General features: G+C 44.5%; 1 protein-coding gene across 1 annotated transcript in view; it reads left to right on the top strand.

The window, feature by feature from the left end:
- STAB2 (stabilin 2) overlaps positions 1-22,633 on the top strand; it is a 170,639-nt gene that overhangs the window by 130,060 nt on the left and 17,946 nt on the right. Inside the window, exons 46-58 of the mRNA XM_025402059.1 lie at positions 423-470; positions 1,579-1,662; positions 3,153-3,299; positions 4,705-4,845; positions 6,190-6,249; positions 7,631-7,807; positions 9,513-9,602; positions 11,654-11,800; positions 13,393-13,449; positions 14,589-14,715; positions 16,355-16,504; positions 19,105-19,209; positions 20,528-20,635. Of these exons, the coding sequence (XP_025257844.1) occupies positions 423-470; positions 1,579-1,662; positions 3,153-3,299; positions 4,705-4,845; positions 6,190-6,249; positions 7,631-7,807; positions 9,513-9,602; positions 11,654-11,800; positions 13,393-13,449; positions 14,589-14,715; positions 16,355-16,504; positions 19,105-19,209; positions 20,528-20,635 (1,441 nt within the window). The remainder of the gene's footprint in view (positions 1-422; positions 471-1,578; positions 1,663-3,152; positions 3,300-4,704; positions 4,846-6,189; positions 6,250-7,630; positions 7,808-9,512; positions 9,603-11,653; positions 11,801-13,392; positions 13,450-14,588; positions 14,716-16,354; positions 16,505-19,104; positions 19,210-20,527; positions 20,636-22,633) is intronic.

Here is a 22,633-nt window from a genome sequence, read left to right on the forward strand (position 1 = left end):
TGTGATACTTGCAGGTTTCTGCCTATTATAAAGTAAATGTTCAGTTATTTAAAGAGGGATGAAAATGTTCTGGCTGATCAAATATTGTTAATAGAGTAACCAAATCTGCCCTAAACCTATAAATGTTTTTTTTTTAAATATTTGAACATCAGAAAAGGCTCTTAAAGTTCAGATACTTCTGGAAATGGCTGAACCTTTCTTTCATAAATCGGATGGCGATTCCAGAAAGGTTATAGAATTCACACTATGTCCACATAGTCATTAACTGAACATTAATTGTCAGCCTACAGATGAAGCTCCAAAAAGGCCCGGTGTTACAGATTTCCAGTTGAAGGGATGGCAGAGAAATCATCCCATGACAACCCTGTATTGTTCTTATATATATTTCACAGGCATTAAGTGAAACTACTGTTTGTTTGCAGGAGCTTCCCAAGAATCCAAAAACTTCCCAATATTTCTTCCAGTTGCAGGTAAGAAATGTACATGTCTAACCATAAGAGTTCAGCCTAGGCCAGGTGCAGTGGCTTATGCTTGTAATCCCAACACTTTGGGAGGCCGAGGCGGGCGGATTGCCTGAGCTCAGGAGTTCGAGACCAGTCTGGGCAACATGGTAAAACCCCATGTCTTTTAAAAATACAAAAAAAAATTAGCTGGGCATGGTGGCGCAGGCCTGTAGTCCCAGCTACTTGGAAGCTGAGGCATGAGAATTGCTTGAACCCAGGAGGCAAAGGTTGCAGTGAGCTGAGATCATGCCACTGCACTCCAGCCTAGGTGACAGAGTGAGAAACTGTCTCAAAAAAAAAAAAAAAAGAGTTCAGCCTCAAACCAAATACAGGATAAACTGGTAGCCTCTAGAGCTAGTGAGGGTAGAAGAAAGTCTGGGACCCTGAATTTCTAGAATTTTCTGCATAAGAATGTAGTATGTGAAAAGACTCCCATCACACCAGTAGAGAAAAAGGTATGACTGGGACAACTGGTTAACACTTGGGGTAAAAAAATTAAGTTTGATCTTTCTGCACATCATACATCTGAATGAGATTCAGAGGTAAGAATAAAATATAAAAAACTAGAATAAAATCATAAAAATATAAGAAATAAGATTTTAATAAAATCATTAAAAACTAGAAGAAAATACGCTCATAGTAACCATATGATCTTAGAATTGCCAAGAAGACAATTACAACAGTTGAGTATATCAACTTATGTTTTATGTTTGTATTATTATCCTAATGATATAAAATACTGATATGTGCAAGAGACATTGGAAAAAAATACCTGAAAATAATAAGATCTGCTTCTAGGTGGTGGGACTAGGGGGGCAGCTATTATTTTTTTCTTTGTGCTGTATTTTCAAAATCTTTAATATAATAAGCAAGTGTTAATTTTATAATGAGAAAAAAAACACACACACACGATTTCAGTTACGGAGAATCTGGGTTTCATTTGAATCCGAGACTGAAACACAGGTCTCCTCATCCAGTCTTTGTTTCAGCCAGGTGCCATCATCTCTGGTATCAGCTCGAGCCCCTGCATGTACTGATGTTAAGTGATGTGTAAGCCCCACCTTTCTTCCCACAGGAGCATTTCGTGAAAGATCTGGTCGGCCCAGGCCCCTTCACTGTTTTCGCACCTTTATCTGCAGCCTTTGATGAGGAAGCCCGGGTGAGCTCAAGACTGAGGGTGGAAGGGGGAGGTCTGCGGCTGGAACATAGTCTTTGGACCTCGCCCGGGAACCGAGACTGGAGATGTTTCTAAGCAGGAGATCTAAGATCAGGTTGGAACTCACCAGCAATAGAAGGGGCTGCCTCTTGGCACAGGGACCCCTATCAGGAGAAACATTCAGGTGGATTTGGGGTAACCACTGGCCAGAGACTTTCTAAAAGACATTCCTGAACAACGTATGAGGTTGGAGAAGATGAACAATTCTCAAGTGAATTAGACTTCCCATAAACAAAAAACGGGTGTGGAGGGAGAGATGCTGGGTTAAAGAGATTTAAATAGATTCTTTTCTTGCAGGATTTATCAGAGCCTTTACTGTTCTAATATTCACAGGGGCTCTTCATACTGGATTGCCCATTCGTAAAAATAATAGGTAACATTCATTGTAAGTGTGTCAAGCACTATTCTGAGTGCCCGGCTTAGATTTACTCATTTGGTCCTCACAACAACCCTGTGAGTTGAGGGCTGTTGTGATCCCCATTTTATAGCTGTGAATACTGAGGAAAGTAGCTTTCCCAAGATCACATGACTAGCAGGGGGTGGAGCACAGACCCAAACCTGAGCCCATGTACTTAACCACTGCACACCCAGCCTCTCTTTGCCTATATTTTGGACACCAGCAAAGCAGAGGCACAAAAATAGTTTTTGAAAGAACTTGACACTTTATAATTCAAAATAAAAAGTCATTAAAGGAGTTATGAAACGAGAATTTTGTGGGTTTTTGATTACACTTACTTTATATTGCTTAATTGTTTGTTTTTGAGACAGGATCTTGATCTGTCACCCAGGCTGGAGTGCAGTGCCACGATCTCGGCTCACTGCAGCCTCTACCTCCTGGGTTCAAGTGATTCTCATGCCTCAGCCTCCAGAGTAGTATTTTTAGTAGAGATGCTGTTTTACCATGTGGGCCAGGCTGGTCTCGAACTTCTGGCCTCAAGTGATTCACCCGCCTCGGCCTCCCAAAGTACTGGGATTACAGGCGTGAGCCACTGCACACAGCCTTGTTTGTATTTTGAATTCCAAATGGAGATACGTCATGATCCTCCCAATACTAAAGGTTTAAATCTGGCACTGATACCTCTCTGAGAGGGGGATATACCATGCAGTGTTTCCCAGAAAATTCTTTTTTGAGGATCATCTCACAGAACTTGCGATCTTTGCAACATGTATTGTGAAATCCCAGGCCAGAGGAACCCCATGTTCCTTCCACGCTGAGATTCCACAATGGAGGCAAGAAAGGAGCTAGAGTCACTTCCTCCCTTTTGTCTGAACAGCCTCCACTCTATAATCCTGACCACTCTATAAAGCTTACCTCGCAGAGTCTGGGTGGGCCGAGAGGTGTGGAAGAAAGAATGGAGAAGAGGAGAGCCAAATGGCACATTGCAGCAAAAGGCTTCTGCCTCTGGCTGGAACCCTCTGATTTTCTGTTACAGGTTAAAGACTGGGACAAACAGGGCTTAATGCCCCAGGTTCTTCGGTATCATGTGGTCGCCTGCCACCAGCTGCTTCTGGAAAACTTGATATTGATCTCAAATGCTACTTCCCTCCAAGGAGAGCCAATAGTCATCTCCGTCTCTCAGGTAGATGGCAGTTATCCTTAGCTCCTCTCTCCCCTAGATCATGTCCTTTGCAGGAACCTGGATGGAGCTGGAGGTCATCATCCTCAGCAAACTAATGCGAGAACAGAAAACCCAATGCTGCATGTCCTCACTTACAAGTGGGAGCTAAATTAAGAGAACTCCTGGACACATAGAGGGGAACAGCACACACTGGGCCTACTGGAGGGTGGAGAGTGGCAGGAGGGAGAGGATCATGAAAAGTAATTAATAGGTCCTAGGCTTAATACCTGGGTGATGAAATAATCTCTACAACAAACCCCCTGACACAAGTTTACCTGTGTAACAAACCTGCATATGTTCCCCTGAACATAAAATTAAGTTTGTTTGTTTTTAAACAAAGAAAGTGCCTTATCCTTAGGTCCGCTTTCTCTTTTTCTTCCTTAAATTAATATAAGAAATAATAGACCAGGCGCGGTGGCTCACGCCTGTAATCCCAGAACTTTGGGAGGCTGAGGCGGGTGGATCACAAGATCAGGAGATCGAGACCATCCTGGCTAACACAGTGAAACCCGTCTCTACTAAAAATACAAAAAATTAGCCGGGCATGGCGGCGTGCGCCTGTAGTCCCAGCTACTCAGGAGGCTGAGGCAGGAGGATGGCGTGAACCTGGGAGGCAGAGCTTGCAGTGAGCCAAGATCGCGCCACTGCACTCCAGCCTGGGTGACAGAGCCAAGACTCTGTCTCGAAAAATAATAATAATAACATATGTTAAGTGATTTCTGTATGCAGGCACATAGTATTTGATGTGTACTAACTCATTTAATCTGCAAAATATTCCCTTGATATAGACAGTGTTAATCCTTAATTTCCGAATAAGAAAACTGAGCTCAGAAAGGTTAAATAGCTTGGCCAAAGTCGCACAAAGAGCAAATATTAGAGCAGGATTAAAACCAGAGGCAGGCCTCTCCAAGTAGTAAATAGAACTGCTTTCGGTAGCATTAGTCAGAAGCTGGAAAGGTTGAAAGCTTTTGATCCAAGTCACTTGACCAGGCTGGTCCAGTCCCTCCTTACTACAGAGAAACAAATGGTGACTGTAGAATTCCTTGCAGAAGGAGGAAAACCAGGGGAGGAGGTATAGAACAAATATAAAAGAAGCCAATTTTGAGCTGCTTGCTTGCTTCATACTGGAGAATCATATTGAAATTACTGCTTTAGATGATTCTATGTTATAATTAACTTCTCCAGGTGAAAATTACATGTTATCTCTGTTTTCACTTTATAATAATAAAAATGCACTCAAGTATTAACTTGGATATTCAGGTTTTGCTCCTGATAATTTAACACATTGGTAAAGCATTCTGTGAGAAGGAATTTTGTGTCTATTTCACTTTGCACTCATTTCTTTTTTGTTTTTGGTTGATTTCAGGGCACAGTGTATATAAATAATAAGGCTAAGATCATATCCAGTGATATCATCAGTACTAATGGCATTGTTCATATCATAGACAAATTGCTATCTCCCAAAAATTTGCTTATCACTCCCAAAGACACCTCTGGAAGAATTCTGGTAGGTAAACTCTGTCATATTTTCAGCCTGGAGTGACTCAATACATTATCATCTCTATTCTGATTCGAAGTCATCATTTTGAAACATTTTCTTTTTCAGCTTCAATCTCAAGCAATTATTAAAAGCCTCGTAAACATTATTCTTAATAAGAAGTAAATAAGTAAAAGTCTTAAATTGTTAAGCAGATTTTATATGTTTTTCTTTAGCATCCACAAGGACAGGTAGTCTTACATAGGTTTAGAAGATGGAGAAAGAAAGGAAGGAAGGGAGGGAGGAAGGAAGGGAAAGAAAGAAAGAAAAAATCTGGAGTAAAACTCCTTCTCAATTGACAGAAAATGTAATTTTAACTTTTATTTTTATTTATTAATACAGGTCAAGGTCTTTCATTGCAGAACACAGACTCCACTATACTTAGACCAAAAGTTTCTTGAGATAGTAGATACATCATCAAATCTCTGGAAGGGTAGAGACTAATTCAGATGCTACACAGCTGGGAGCAGAACAGCCCAGGGAGGCCTACAAAGGGTAGACACCTGGCTGGGTGCAGTGGGTCACACCTGTAATCCAAGCAATCTGGGAGGCCAAGGCGGGCAGATTGTTTGAGTCCAGGAGTTCAAGACCAGCCTGGGCAACATAGTGAAACCCCATTTCTACTAAAAATACAAAAAACTAGCCAGGCGTGGTGGTGCATGCCTATAATCCCAGCTACTTGGGAGGCTGAGGTGGCAGAATCACCTGATCCCAGGATCAGATGCTTGCAGTGAGCTGAGGACAGTGACCTGAAATCATGCTACTGCACTGTAGTCTGGGCAACCAGAGTGAAATCCTGTCTAAAAAAGTTTTTTTAGTTACACACACACACACACAACGGGTGGATACCTAAGCTGATAACCTTACCACCATCACCAGGCTGTTCTGACTGTCCTGGCTGCCACAGCTCTGTGATTGCCACATGTCTCCAGCCTCACCACCTTGGACACTAGACACTGGGCTAGAGATGTCCCCATTGTGCTTGCCAGAAGGGTTGATCTCCCTTCTACCAGCTGCATCACCTCATATTATTTCTTTCCACCAAGAAGCTTTGCACAAGTGCTTCTGCTTGGAGGACCTTATATCACATGTGGGGCTCTAGCTGCAAGGGAGTCTGGGAAAAAGTAGCACTTAGCCTACTAGTCTCTAGAATGCAGAAAAGTGCCATCAGAAGAGAGCTCAAGCAGGTGCTGATGAGCCCATCTGTATATCTGCCGGGTTATGTTACCTTTATTTTTTTCGCTTGAGCGCTTTTTAAATTCCTTGTAAACTGTATAAGGAAAAGTTTCATGCTCATTCTTATTATCTTTGCAGCAAAATCTTACGACTTTGGCAACAAAGAATGGCTACATCAAATTTAGCAACTTAATACAGGTAAAAATTTAGGGGAAGTTGACTCAGAGGATAACCTGCCTAAAGAAGTTTTGTTTTGTTTGTTTTGTTGTTTCTGTTTTGCTTTGACATCAGTCAGCTGTTGCAGGATCTGCATGGGCAAGTCTCAGTTTTCTGGAAAGCAAAGTCATTCTCTGCCACTGCCTTCTTAGAATGTTATATGGCTTGTTGAGCTACGTAATGTACATTGGCTGAGTTAGAAATTGAGGAGTTGAGGCTGGGGAGAGGGAAAGAAATTGAGATGTGGCAGCAGTGTACTAGGTGCTTCACATCTGGAATTATCAACTCCATTATAAAGATGGGGAAGTTGCATTGGAGAGTTGGGAACTCTATGCCTGTGAGACAGGTAGAAATTAAAACCATATCTTTCTGGCAGGCATGGTGGCTCACGCCTATAATTTCAGCACTTTGGGAGGCCAAAGCAGATGGATCACTTGAGGTCAGGAGTTCAAGATCAGCCTGGCCAACATGGTGAAACTCCGTCTCTACTAAAAATACAAAAATTAGCCGGGCATGATGGCATTCACCTGTAGTCCCAGCTACTTAGGAGGGTGAGGCAGGAGAATTGCTTGAACCCAGGAAACAGAGGTTGCAGTGAGCCAAGATCACACCACTGCACTCCAGCCGGGGTGACAGAGTGAGACTCCGTCTCAAAAAAAAAAACAAAAACAAAAAAAACCATATCTTACTGACTTCAGAGATTGTTCCCATGAATTGAGTAGAAACTTCTAGTATGAACAACAGATTGCAGAGAATAATAGGGAGGAGCAGGCCAAGCATCTTTCTGAGGCTCCCTCTTCCCTGCTCCTCAACCCTGAGCCAGTCCCTGGGGACTCCAGAATTTTACTTTCTGATTTGCTTTCCAAGAAAATATAGGTCAGGATGGGCACAGTTGGCTCATGCCTGTAATCCTAGTACTTTGGGCAGCCAAGGCAGGAGGATTGCTTGAACCCAGGAGTTCGAGACTGGCCTGGGCAACATGGCAAAACCCCATCTCTACAAAAATACAAAAATTTGCAGAGTGTGGTGGTGCATGCCAGTAATCCCAGCTACTCAGGAGGCTTAGGTGGGAGGATCACTTGAACCCCCGAGGTTGAAGCTGCATTGAGCTGTGATTGTGCTACTGCACTCCAGTCAGGACAACAGAGTGAGACCCTGTCTCAAAAATAAGAAAAAAATTTGTAGGTCAGAATGGCCGGGGTGTGATGGGCCTCTAGTTTCTCTAGCTGCAACACCTTTGAACCATCCAGAGTCCCAGTAAGCTGTGGGCCGGAGCATGGAGGAGAATCCTCAGAGACAGATCCCCTGCCCACATGTCTGGACCTTGCTCATGCCAGCAAAGGGCTGAATCCCTGTGTTTCAGGACTCAGGTTTGCTGAGTGTCATCACTGATCCCATCCACACCCCAGTCACTCTCTTCTGGCCCACTGACCGAGCCCTCCAAGCCCTACCTGCTGAACAACAGGACTTCCTGTTCAACCAAGACAACAAGGACAAGCTGAAGGAGTATTTGAAGTTTCATGTGATACGAGATGCCAAGGTATTTAGTTTACATGCGGATATAAGTGCAAGAATGTCCCTGGGTGGTGATAAAATTCAGCACTGAGGCATTGTGGCCTAGGAACTGTGAGTGCGTCCCCATCTCCACTGTGTGCAGGAAGCCACAGCATCCCCTGCCCCACTGTGTCCTCCAACTGGCCGTGGTTGATTGGCTCCTGCAGTATACCACATTTGGTTCTGTTCCATGGGCTTGCCATTATTATTATTATTATTATTATTATTATTATTATTTACTTTAACCAATACCCAAGAGCATCATTCCTCTCTCTACTGCGGATCAGCCTTTCTGCCTTCCTAGTTCTCCTGGCAAAATGGCTGCTGACAACAGTTCTCGAGTTTTTCCAGATGGACTCTTTCTCATCCAGTTCCAAAATTTCTAGGCAAATGGCTGATTGATCCATCCCTGAACTAATTAACTGTATTAGAGAAGCACGATCATATAGAAACTAGCATGATTATGTAGGAACATGCATGATTACATAGGAACATACGTGATATAGGAATAAGCATGATATAGGAACAAGCACAATCATGTAGGAACAAGCATGATCATATAGAAGCAAGCATGATCATATAGGAGCAAGCACGATCACATAGGAGCAAGCATGATCATATAGGAGCATGCACGATCACGTAGGAGCAAGCACGATCATATGGGAGCAGCATGATCATATGGGAGCATATGCACAGTCTTATAGGAACAAGCAAGATCATTTAGGAGCAAACATGATCATACAGGAGCAAGCACAATCATATAGGAACATGGCAGCCATCCTGAGTCCTCATCCGGGACTCATGTTTCTCTCCAGGACCAAGTCTGCCCAGTCCAAGAATGCCAAATGCCCCAACTTCAGTTCATCCACAGCATCTAGATTAGTTTCCCAAGGCTGCCGTCACACATTACCACAAGCTGGGCAGCTTAAACCGCAGAAATGTGTTCTTTGTAGTAAACAGTTCTGGAGGCGAGATGTCGGAGATGAAGAGCTGGCAAGGTTGTTCCTTCTGGAGGTTCTAAGGGAGAATTTGCTCCATGCTTCTCTCTCTGCCTCTGGTGGTTTCTGGAAATCCTTGGTGCTCCTGGGCTTGTAGTGAATCCCTCCAATCTCTGTTTCTGCCAACACAGGACTGTTTCCCTGTGTGTTTCTGTGCCTTCACGTAGCATTTGCCTCTTGCTTCTTATAAGAACACCTTTCATATTAGATTAAGAGTCCACTCTACTCCAGGATTACCTCATCCTAACTAATTACATCTGCAATGACCTCATTTCCAAATAAGATCATATTCTGAGGAATTGGGCATCAGGACTTCAACATAACTCTTTGAGGGGCACAGTGCCACCCATAACTGCATCCTATGTCATTTCCCAGCCTCATCCACTCATTCTTTCATTTGCTTCATACACTAAGACTGCATCTTCAGAGACTCCCAAGCATGGATGGGGGATGGAAGGGTGATTGAAACCAGTCCAGCTGGTCAACTCTTTCCCTCCAGAAGGAGTTTCCAACCTCCCAGAGAGCCCCCAATTATTCTTCCCATTGGTTATACCTGCGGTCATTGTAATGCTAAAGTTATTATAACTCGTGGAAAAATCTGCATCTGAATTTGGTTTTTTGGTAAAGCTCCTTCGGGCAGTCCCTTCTTCGGCCCAAATTTGGGGCAGTCACGTGGCACCATTGCCCACACAGGTTTTAGCTGTGGATCTTCCCACATCCACTGCCTGGAAGACCCTGCAAGGTTCAGAGCTGAGTGTGAAGTGTGGAGCTGGCAGTGACATTGTGAGTATCATCATGAAGGTTGGTCAGGGAGGGGTTCACACATTCACAGCAAGCTATTCCCCAACCACTGGCTCTTCAAGGAGATGTTCATTTTTTTTCCCTCCATTCATAACAAGCTCATTTTTTTTCTCACTACCTTCAGAGGTATTTTTCCTGAGAGTGCGTAAGTGGATGTGAAAAACCTGATAAATCCTGGCCAACCCAAGCCCTCTTAGCAGGTGGCAGGAAGCCTTTTACACTGGAAGCTGATTTTGTTTTTTGTGTAGAGCATTTATTTTCCAATGTGAGATACTTCCCTGAAACAGGAAAATATACAGTCATTCCTTTCTCTTCCTTCCCAGCCCCACCACTGTGACCTCACCTCGAACCCTTCCTTGGCAGTCAGAGCCAGCTCTGGGCTATGCCTACCTAGATCAGCCTACTGAGAGGTTTGCAGTTTTTACCTCCCCTGGCTAGTTCCCGAACAATTCTGCCTTCCTGTAATTCCATATGATGAATGGGTCTAATAGGATTATTCCAACTGCATATCATGGAAAAGCCAAACTCCAGTGACTTAAATGTGTAAGGATTTATTCGCTTTTATAAAAGAAATCTGGAGGTAGCCAATCCAGAGTTAGTATGATGGCTCAGTAGAGAAGTGCCTTCTGTCTTTCTGCTCTGCAGCACACATGGTTCCAGCCTCTAAGGTCCAGCATGGTTGCTGGAGCTCCAGGCGCCATGTCCACTTTTCAGGCAGTGGAAAGGAGGAAGGGCAAAAGGGATGCATCTCCCAACTGAGTTAATTCCCTTCAAGGAGGATTCCAACAACTTCCATACAACATTCTGTGTACATCTTATGACCAGTATCCTTTGGTGTTTGAATTAGAATTGCATTGAATTTATAACTGAATTTGAAGAGTATTAACATCTTTTCATTCCAACTTTTGGAACATTATCCCAGTGTACACGCTTGAGATTTGTCCTATCTCCCTAGACCAAAATAGACAACTATCAGAGAAGGATAGTAAGAATGCCTTCTGCTTGTTCTGTGTGTTGATGCAGCTTTCAGAGCACTCGGCAATGTATTATTTAGTCTGATCTGTATAACAATGCTATATTAGAAATCATGTACTCTATTCACCTGGTGAAAAAAACAGTGAACCACAGAGAGGTTCAGTGACTTGCCTGTGGTCACATAGTACATGAGTGAATATGCAAGGCTTTAACCACAGTTTTCTGGTGTTCCTTCCACAGAGTCACACTATCTCCATCCCATCCATAGATGCTGGGAGTTACCTTGTTTTCCTCTCAAAAGCTTTCTTAAAGCATTTTGTGTATTGGAAGAATAACGTATCCATCAACTTACTAGCTGGGTGACCTCAGGAAAGGCCCTGAGATTGTTGCAAGCATTAAATGAAATAATGTCTCCAAAACCCAGATGATTATGCCTGGTACATGTGAAAAAAGAAATTATCATTACAAAGTTAAAGGCTATCACTTTTACACCCTGGAAAGAAAGCTGAACCAGGCACTTTGCTAGGTGCTGGCACTAAATAAGGAGAGTCGGTTACTACACACAAAGAAGGCACATCAGTGAAGTTCATCCCTAACCACAGCAAGGCCATCCTTGCTCCACCCTATCACCCACTGCTGACATTTTGCCTTTGGTAGAGGAAGTGAGGCAGAGGGATCAAGGGGGCAGGCTCTGAGGCTGACTGCCTGGGTGCAAATGCCTGCACCACCATTCACTGGGCAAGTCATTTAACCTCTCACTGCCTTAGTTCCCTCGTCTGTAAATGGGCACTAATAATAGTAGCTACATCCAACACAACCACCTTGGATTGTTGTAAGAATTAAAAGAATTTGCACAGGTAAAGGACTTAGAACAGTATCTGGCACATAATACATGCTGGGTATTTGATAAATGGGGTTTTATTAAGTTCTTCCTGAGTCTTGCAGTTACTGGCCATGTTGCATGTCTGGGAAAGAAGAGATACATTAAAGAGATTGACTATTTCTCTCTCTCTTTCTCTTTCTCTTTCTTTTTTTTTTTTTTTCTTTTTCTTTCTCAGGGTGACCTCTTTCTGAATGGCCAAACCTGCAGAATTGTGCAGCGGGAGCTCTTGTTTGACCTGGGCGTGGCCTACGGCATTGACTGTCTGCTGATTGATCCCACCCTAGGGGGCCGCTGTGACACCTTTACTGCTTTCCATGCCTTGGTCAGTCCTAAAAACAGCAGTGTAGTAAGGGAACCTTAAGCCAAAGATGGTCCTCGTGATCCAGTGTGGACCCTGTTATAAAACCATGTAGGGCCTGTCCTCAGCAAGACCAGGACCCAGAAGACCTGGCATCTGGCAACAGGCATCTGCTTCACCCCACACAGCCTGGAATATTCTTGTTTATCCCTCCACCCACTCACCCACCCATTCGTTCCCTTATCACTGAGAAAACAGTTCTTGGATACCAACCATGTGCCAACTACCATTCGTTTTCAAACGCATCCATCTATTAAGTCACTCATTCATTCAACAAACATTTGTTGAAAGTCTGCCAGATTACACCATATGAAATTGCCATATTTGACAGTCTGGAACCTATGAAAAGGGCAATTTCATATAGTCAGTCTAATATGATATGCCACCCACACCTCTCTTCACTTACCCATTGATTCATTCATTTGACAACATTGATTGAACTGCTATCCCAGGCCCTGCACTGTGTGAGGCATTTTTACATTCACTCATTCATCCATCCAGCACCTTTACTGAGTACTCCCCTGGAGCCAGCCATTGTGTTCAATACTTAGCTTACCCCTACAATAATCCAATAATAGGAATAGTTGTCATCCACCCTATTGTGTAGATTTAGAAACTGACTCTCAAAGAGGTAAAGTGACGTTACATGGCAAAGTTTGTCACCAGTTGGTATCTGTACCTGGCATCCCCTAGGAATTTCAATAATTATCCCAAATTTTTTGGATCCCAGTCAGTCAAAGTAGGAGATGAAACCAGTTGTCCTTTCTACCATAGGGGTCTTCTTAATTTCCAAGTTATATTCCACACATATTTTTCAGTTCATCATTTTCCCTCATCAATCCTCTGAAGATCAAATAGCAGCAAGAATTATTATCCCTATTTATTATAAAACTAAGGCTCAAATAGTATTAGTGATTGGCCAAAAGTATCCCATTTAACTTAAAATGGAACTAACACTTGCACCCATATGTCCCACTGCTAATAGCATATGCCTGTAAGACACTGCCCAGGTCCAGCTCTGTATAACAGATTTTCCCTTCAGAGAACAAAACCACAGAGCTAATGCCCAAGACAGATCTTCAGAATTATCCGTGGCAAAGCTAGTGTGTTTGTTTTGATATTCTTTGTTGTTGTTTTCAGATAGGGTCTTGCTCTGTCATCCAGGCTGGAGTTCAGTGGCGCAATCACAGCTCACTGCAGCCTTGAACTCTTGGGCTCCAGTGATCCCCTCAACTCAGCCTCCAAAGTCACTGGGACTACAGGTTCATGTGCCACCATGCCTGGCTAATATTTTTTTTTTTTTTACAGACGGAGTCTTGCTTTGTTGCCTAGGCTGGTCTCAAACTCCTCGCCTCAAGCGATCCTCCTGCCTTGGTCTCCCAAAGTGCTAGGATTACAGGTGTCGGCCGCCATGCCTGGCCTGTTTTCATATTCCTGATCATAGCCAGAGTCTTAATCAAAATTAAGCCCTTAATCCATCCAGGTATTAATTAGGAACATTTCCTTGTGCTTTCTGATATTTTTGATTTTCAAGTGTTTCTTTTCTTGCATACTAGGGGTCGTGTGGGAGCTGTGTCAATACTCCCAGCTGCCCAAGGTGGAGTAAACCAAAGGTAATTAAGAATGCAATGATAATGTTTGGAGAGCCATAAGTCTGTTTCATTGTGTGTGTGTGTGTGCGCGCATGCACGCATGCACTTATGTTGCATAAATGTAATTTATGTCATTCTTTCAACAACAAAACCAGTGGAGTAAGATAGATATTCTCAGCCCAGGCCACCTGTCAACCCACGTTCTAGGAACTGTCTAGAAAAGTCATCGGATGGTAGACCTAGAAGGACTTAGAAGATAATTATGATTATAAAAATAGCTGCATTTTGTTGGCTGCTGTCCATGTCCCAGGCTGTGTACTGGGCCTTTATATACTCATTACTCTGTCCCTCTTTATAATACTCAAAGGAAGCTATTGTTATCTACACTTTACTTATGAGAAAAATGGGTCTCAGAGAGGGTAAGCAATCAGCCCAAGGCCACACAGCTAGTAAGGAGCAAAGATAGGATGAAAGTCCAGAGAGCAATGGAGAGTAATGGTTAAGTCAATGAAATTTAGAGTCCACAGGTATGGGGTCAAATTCCATGATCTTTGCCAAATCCTATGACCTGTCAGGTTTGCCTCTGTAAAATGGAGCTAATAATGGACTCTGTGCAGCTATTAGGAAAAGTAAATTTTAAAAATGTGGGTATACTTAAGTGCCTGGCACATAGTAAGTGCTCATTAAGTGCTGTTTTGTATTACTTATTCCAAAGTCAAGCTCTTCCTAGTCTACTAGTAAAACCTATAACAAAAATACCTCTACAAAACAAAATCTAACTCATACCCTCCCTGCCTACAATTTGGGAGCCTTGCCCCACACCCCTTCCATGACAGGAAGCTACCTCCTTCCCACTCCCTCCCCAGGCAACCATGCCACTTGCAGAGCACTCTACGGGTCTGAAAGTTCTTCCCCTTGAGACTGGGGAGAAATCTTCCCACGGACCCTAGATCTACTCCCTCCCCCATCCGCATGTTTCTGCTGTTGGCCTGTTGACTCCCGTAGGAAAAACACTGCCTTCGAAAAAAGTTGGCTCACATTGGAAGTCCCATTTTTTATTTGGGCAGTACCTAGGATCCTCCACGAGGGCACAGACTAGAGCCCCAGAGCCCCAGTCCCTGCAGTGGTAAGTGAAGGGATGGTCCACTCTCTTCCCTTAGGGTGAGAAGCAGAAGTGTCTCTACAACCTGCCCTTCAAGAGGAACCTGGAAGGCTGCCGGGAGTGGTGCAGCCTGGTGATACAGATCCCCAGGTGCTGCAAGGGCTACTTCGGGCGAGACTGTCAGGGTGAGGGTGCCTCTTCCCGCCTCGCGACTCTAAAAGTGGTAATAGACTGCCCATTGTCCAGTCTTTGAACGTACCAAAATTATAGGGAGCTGGGGGAAACACTGCCAATGATGATTCCCAGGCCCCAAAACTCTGAAGAGTTGTGTATCATTCCTTCTACTTTGGCATATTTTTTTTATCAAGTTGAGATCCTACTGTGCATATATTGTAATTGTGTGTCTGCTTTTTTCTTTGATATTAGAGCGTAGACATTTCTGATGGTGCTAAAGACACTATATCTCATTTTTGATGCTGTACAACATGATATCCATGATATTGATAAGCATGTTTAAATGCATTTGATATGATTCTCCCTTGGCAGGTGATGTACTGACACAGTACGTATGGGCCATAATTTCCTGAGCCCACCCCTGTCCCTTGTAGAGGATGTGTAGCGTTGGCTCGCTCTGTTACCTAATCAGGAAAGGGCTCCTTGCCAAAGCGTATTTGGGCCCATCCTGGAACCCCTGTGTTAACTTCTAGCCAACAATACATCAACAGTTGCAGCATCACAAATGCCTCAAAAGCACTTGTCTGCCACATGTTATTCTAAGTAGGCACATTTATTGAGTTTTATTGAATGTTTTTTCCCCATACATATCAAAACATCTAATCTGGGCAACAACCCCTAGGGAGTAGGTTCTGTTGTTGTCTTCCCCTCCCCGCTGACTTTTTTTGAGAGAGGGTCTCACTCTGTTACCAAAGCTGCAGTATAGTGGCAGGACCACAGCTCACTACAGTCTCAACCTTCTGGGCTCAAGCGATCCTCAGCCTCTCAAGTAGCTGGGACTACAGGCACATGCCACCAGACTCAGCTAATTTTTTTGTATTTTTTGCAGAGCCGGGGTTTCACCATGTTGCCCAGGCTGCTCTCGAACTCCTGAGCTCCAGCAATCCATCCACCTCGGCCTCCCAAAGTGCTGGGATTACAGGCATGAGCCGCCGTGCCTGGCCTGTTGTCCCCATTTTGTAAATGAGAAAACAGAGGCAGAGAGAGGATAAGAAGTAAACCCAAGGTCCCGCTGGTCTGTCTCTGGCAGCCATGATTTTTACTAGCATGCATACTCCATTCATCATAATCTCATTGAGAATACTCTGGGTTGAGAGCCCCCGTGACCACCCAGCTCCACTCTCCATCACTAAAGTGTGGACCATTCATGAAAATCAGTATCATTCTAATATTCGTTCAGGGCTTTATCTTTTCAAACTGTTCTCAGTTGTAATGCCTCATTTGATCTTCACAATAACAATGTGGTATAGGTCAAGCAGACACTATATCATTATTATCATCATCATTTAGAGCTAAGAAAACAAAAGCTCAGAGCAAGTTCATTACTCAGCATGGATATCCTCAAATCCAATGCACAAACCCCCAAATACAGTGCACGGTTCAGTGTATCACCCTGCCAAGACAGAATCATATCAGATACCATAAAGTTCATGTCCCATAGGCCAGTGACTTGCCCTAAATATCCACTGACACCGAGGGCCACGTTCCCTCCGGGCTAACAGAGGTCAGATGCCGCAGCACATTTACAAAGGCGCTGAGCTGCTCTGGCTTTGGGAGACTGTTGAGTCACCGCTGTTTCATCTCTTCCAGCCTGCCCTGGAGGACCAGATGCCCCGTGTAATAACCGGGGTGTCTGCCTTGATCAGTATTCAGGCACCGGAATGTGTAAATGCAACACCGGCTTCAACGGGACGGCGTGTGAGATGTGCTGGCCGGGGAGATTCGGGCCTAATTGTCTGCGTATGTGGCGCCGCTTCCCTGTGCTAGAGCTTGTTTTTTAACTGTGTGTTCCCTGTCCTTGTCCATGCCATCTGCCTGACCTGGAGGCATCCTTCTTGTCCTTTCTCCCAGCCACACCCCTCCCATCTGCCTGCCTTATGTGCTTATTTCCTCCTTGGATGTATTCCCAGTTTCCACTGAAAAAGCTTCACCTCTAGAAGTGAAACTTGTCCCCAGCAGCCACCAAGGCACGATGTGGCTGAATAATGTTCATTCAGTCATTCAACCAACGTGGATTTACTGAGTCCTTACTAATATTGAATGCTGACATTGATTAAGTGCCTACTATGTGCCAGCCACATATGTTTTACAATTCAATCCACTTAACCACCCTTTGAGATAGTTACTGTTATTATCCGCAATTAGCAGATGAAGAAACCAAGGTATAAAGAGCTTAAGTGATTTACTCAAGAGCCAGCAATTTTTTTCTTTTTTTTTTTTTTTTTTTTTTGGAGACAGTTTCGCTCTTGTTGCCCAGGCTGGAGTGCAATGGCACAGTCTCGGCTCATCACAACCTCTGCCTCCCGGGTTCAAGCGATTCTCCTGCCTCAGCTTCCTGAGTAGCTGGGATTACAGGCATGTGCCACCACACCTGGCTAATTTTGTATTTTTAGTAGAGATGGGTTTCTCCATGTTGGTCAGGCTGGTCTCAAACTCCCGACCTCAGGTGATCCACCTGCCTCGGCCTCCCAGCAGTGCTGGGACTACAGGTATGAGCCACCTCACCCGGCCGAATATTTCTAATGTCTAGGGATTTGTGGTTTAGGGACTGACAGGGACAAAATTCCAGCTCTCCAAAGGCTTACAGAAACAAATTCTTCTAAAAAATCATTATAAAGGATATAAAAGCAAAGAAGCAGGTAGAAAGGTGAAGGATGAAAGGAGATGTTGTTTTAGAAGACGCCTCACGTAGGGAATATTTGAGTAGAGACCTAACAGACACAAGGGGCCCAGGCATGAGGTATGAAGAGCAGGCCACTCAAACTTTCAGCAGTGCGGGAAAGACTCCATGACTCCACTGGCTGGTATGTTAGCCACTAGCTACATGTAGCTATCAAGCACGCAAAACGTGTGGCTGAGGAACCAAATGTTTAATTAAATTTAAATGGCTACGTGTAGCTAGTAGACAGTGCAGACCAGAGGAACAGCTTTCCTCGATGAGCAAGTGCAAAGGCCCTGGGGCAGGAGCCAGCTTGGTGTGCACGGAACAGCGGGAAGACCAGGATGGCTGAGTGGAGCGGGCACAGAGGAGGAAGAGAGGAAGAGAATGCAATCTGAAGGTCACCAGAGACCAGCTCTTCTTGGCCAATGAAAGGTCTTTAGCTCTGTGTGTGACAGGAGGCCAGCGAAGTGTTGGGAACAGAGGGGTGTTGTGAAGAGATTAGAAAGGATGGCTCTGGGCAGGGTATCTGTAGGAGAACAGGCACAGAAGCAGGGCCCCTTGGGGAAAATGATGCAACAATCTAGGCCAGCGCTAATGGTGACTTGTGCTAGCTTGGTAGTGCTGGGGTTAGTGAGAAATGGTGAATCCGTATATATGTTTTAATGTTACTTTTCTTTTTGAGATAAAATCTCACTCTATCACCCAGGCTGAAATACAGTGGTGGGATTATGGCTCACTGCAGCTTCAATCTCCTGGGCTTAAGCAGTCCTCCCACCTCAGCCTTCTGAGTAGTTAGGCCTACAGGTACGTGCCACCATACCCAACTAATTTTTTATTTTTTTAGTTTTTTGTAGAGATTGGGTCTCCCTATATTCTCCAGGCTGGTCTCAAACTCCTGGCCTCAAGCAATCCTCCTGCTTCAGCCTCCCAAAGCTGGAATCACAGGCATGATCCACTGCACCTGGCCACAATTTTATTTTATTTTTTTTAAGACAGAGTCTCACTTTGTTACCCAGGCTGGTTTACAGTGGTGTGATCACAGCTTACTGTAGCCTCAACATCTTGGGCTCAAGCAGTCCTCCCATCTCAGTCTCCCGAGTAGCTGGGACTAAAAGCATGTACCATGACACCCGGCTAATTCGTGATTGTTGTTGTTTTTTTGTAGTTACAGGGTTGCGCCACGTTGCCCAGGCTGGTCTTGAACTTCTGGCCTGAAGCAATCCTTCCACCTCAGTCTCCCAAAATGCTGGGATTACAGGCATCAGTCACCACACCCAGCCAGAATTTTACTTTTAAATAGATTTCTCCATCAGGAAGCCCCAGATGAGATGATCTCCCTAAATGTTCATTGCATATCCCATGACACACTACTGTAATTATAACATTCATCTCATTTATAATTCCATGTTCAACAGCTGGGCACTCTAAGACTGTAAGCCCCATGAGAACAGGGACCTTCTCTATTATGTTTTTCCCTGTAATCTTATGGCTTAGCAGTGCCTGGCCTGTGATAGTCCCTGAATAAGTTATTTTTTAGATGTTTCAATGAATGAATGAATGGCTATGACACAAGCATGGTTCCTCCCACAACTGAAAATGCACAGCCAACAAGGGGTCATGGAGCTGGTGGACTGGGTCTCAACCCCTGATGACTGATCATATCCTAATTTGTTTACAGCCTGTGGCTGCTCGGACCACGGACAGTGCGATGATGGCATCACGGGCTCCGGACAGTGCTTCTGTGAAACGGGGTGGACAGGCCCCTCGTGTGACACTCAGGCAGGTCTGTCATGGGAGTGGTCAGCTGCTGGCAGCCCAGGGCTGCAGTGGACACTGCCAAGAGCATACAAGTGAGGTTGGGAGTCTGAGTGACATCTGAAAAAAGTGACAAAGCAGGTCCACGTGGTAAAAGATGATTCACATCTGTAGCCCTGGGCCTCAGGAGGATGGAGACTTGCCGTAAAACTAGATGAAAAGATTGAACTCAAACCTATGAAACTAGCACGTCATCCTGTATGATTATAGGACTCACCTCAAGCACAGAATCCCAGGTTCAGGCAAGGACTGTGCCTCGTCCTGGTGGTTTGAGGGCCCAGATGGGTACAGACACAGAGGCGCAGTGGTTTCATGGAAATCACTTTGAAGGCCCAAGACCAGGGTCTGACCCCTGGTTCTGCTACTTACTAGATGAATGGCCTTAGATAACCGCACTCTCTGAGCCTTGACTTGCTTGTCCTTAAAAAGAACTACATGGTACACATTCTGCAGGGAAAGGATTGCTGGGAGGGTCAGCGAGCGTGGTTTTGAAGTTCCCAGTGTATGCGGATGCTCAAAACAAGCAGCTGCCATTATCACGCTCACCATTATAATCATTGTCATAACTTGATCCTTACTAAGTGGTCAGTTTTCTAAAGTCTCCTTTATACCCGAAGCCCTGTGTTCTGGTAGATCTGAAATGTGCTGGTTGAGTTATCCATGTGAATGACTGTTATTTCATCTTCCCTGGGGTCAGAGGGCACAGTGAGGCCCTTCCTGTGGGCTTTAGCAACCTGAAGTTTCATGGGTTGCAGCAGTATGGCTAACTTGAGTTCCTCCTGCTCCCTGTTCCTCCTGCCTCCTCTCCTAAGCACCACATGGCCTCCTGCTGCCTACATGCACTGCAGCCCTAGCCAATCCCAAAGCTCCAGACTTCTCCCTAGCTCAGTGGTGCCCTCAGAAGGCCGCGGAATTTCTCCTCCAATTTAACCATCTCCATCTGGAACCCTCTAATCTTAGGGCCAGAGCACTAATCTGCCAAGTTCATTCCTTGGCAGATACGTTTTGTGGTATAAAGTTTTAGTTGATAGCTCCTAAAGAACATTTTTTTCTCATATAAATCTCAATGACATTGCAGAGATCATGTCTTACTATAGAAGAGTAATTCTAGAATCCCAGAATCTCCAAGGCTAGAAAAGACCTTAGCAAATCACCGCATCTTCCTGCTGGACAGGGGCACTTACGAACACAGTGGTCGTCCAGACAGAGTCTTGGGAAGTCTCCTTAGGTGGGTTTTAACTCTTCACACCATGGGTGCAGAATGAAAGTGGCCCCTTTCTTTGCAGTTTTGCCTGCAGTGTGTACGCCTCCTTGTTCTCCTCATGCCACCTGTAAGGAGAACAACACGTGTGAGTGTAACCTGGATTATGAAGGTGACGGAATCACATGCACAGGTAAGCCACCTTTGTGCACAGGTGAAATAGCAGCGTGGTGTGGGAGAGGAGCAGGACTGGCTCACAGTGCCTGGGCTTCATCCTAGCCCTCCTTCCTGTCTGGGCCACTTCAGCAGCACCTACCCTCTCCATAACTCAGTTTCTTTAATGGATGTGCTCATGCTTGATCTGCTCACCCTCTAGGTCAGAGTTTCAAAATTGTTTTGCAAACTGGAATGCACTTTACTTCAGAATTTTTTTTTTTTTTTTTTGAGATGGATTTTCACTCCTGTCACCCAGGCTGGAGTGCAATGGTGCAATCTTGGCTCACTGCAACCTCTGCCTCCCAGGTTCAAGTGATTCTCTTGCCTCAGCCTCCCAAGTAGCTGAGATTACAGGCATGCACCACCATGCCCGGCTAACTTTAGAGTGTTTTTCTAACTCTACAAGTAATCCGGCCTTCAAAAAAAATCAGAAAATACACAACACTATTTTTTTAAGTTAAACCTAAACATACTCTCACCACTAGGTGAGAATCACTGTCAACATTGCAATATCCATCTGTAGTAATTAGGATATAGGTTCAGCCATACAGAGACCTAAACAAATGGCAGCATAAATAAGGTAGATGTTTCCTATTGTCTCATATAACAGGTTGCAGGTATCCAGGGCTAACACAGTTTCACTCTGAAAGGTCATTTGGGGGCCTGAACTCATTTTATCTTGTGGCTCTGCCATCATTCACTCACCTCACCTGAGGTGGCCAATACCATAAGCCCAGCCTGGACAGCAAGATGGAAGGAGAGGAAGGAGGCAAACCTCCTTCCCTTTAAGAATGCAAACTAGGAATTGTTAAAATCATATCTGCTCCCATCCCATTGGCTGGAATCTCATCATTAGTCATGCCTAGCTACAAGGGAACCTGGGAAATGTAGTCTTTTATTGGGCAACCATGAGCCCACCTGAGAATCTATTATTATAGAAAAAAAGAGACTAGGCCGGGCTCAGTGGCTCACGCCTGTAATCCTAGCACTTTGGGAGGCCGAGGTGGGCAGATCACTTGAGGTCAGGAGTTTGAAACCAGCCTGGTCAACATGGTGAAACCCCGTCTCTACTAAAACTACAAAAATTAGCCGGGTGTGGGGGCAGGTGCCTGTAATCCCTGCTACTTGGGAGGCTGAGGCAGGAGAATCACTTGAACCCAGGAGGCAGAGGTTGCAGTGACTGAGATCAGGCCACTCTACTGTAGCCTGGGCAACAGAACAAGACTGTCTCAAAGAAGAAGCAGTAGAAGAAGAAGAAAACAGAGACTAGGTGTTGAGGGAAAATTAGCAGTCTCAGTCACATGTACTTTCTAATATTTTTTGTGGATAAATAGTCACATAGAGATATATACTTTCTTTATAAAAATTAGATCTTGCTATACCTGTTCTTTATTCAGCTACAAGGCATTCCAGAAGTGAGTCAGCATTCAACAATGGCAACAAAGACCTAGATTCTCTTTTCCCACCCTCCCATCCTTAGAATGAGGCTTCTTGTCCTTGTATTTATTCTTCCAGGGTCTCAAGTGGCTGCATAAGTACAGATGGCTTTTCAGCTACTCCTGAGGCTGGAGCTAATCTGTTGTTGGGTCGATATTTGGGGGATCATGAAAACAAAGTTTCTAAGAGGCAGCACAGTGAGGAAAGCATGGACTTTGGAGCCAAACCAACTTGGGTTTAAATCTTCAGCCGGGACACATTCTAGCTGTTTTGCCTTTGTCAGATCAGTTAAGCTGAGTCTCAGTTTGTTCATCTATAGAATGGGGATAACAATGTCTATCTCATAGGCTGCTCAATATTGCACTAACTCTACACCCCCCCCCCCCACACACACACACACACAGTCCTAACATGAAAAATCCAAATTTATTCTGAAAACTAATACCAAAGTCAAGCCTGGAGGTATATGACAAAGGGGGCAGAAGTGGACAGATGTCTTCAGGCTTCATCTACGAGGTTGTCACAAAAATATTCATGT

The sequence above is a fragment of the Theropithecus gelada genome, chromosome 11 (assembly GCF_003255815.1).
Source record: "Theropithecus gelada isolate Dixy chromosome 11, Tgel_1.0, whole genome shotgun sequence".
Lineage (NCBI taxonomy): Eukaryota > Metazoa > Chordata > Mammalia > Primates > Cercopithecidae > Theropithecus > Theropithecus gelada.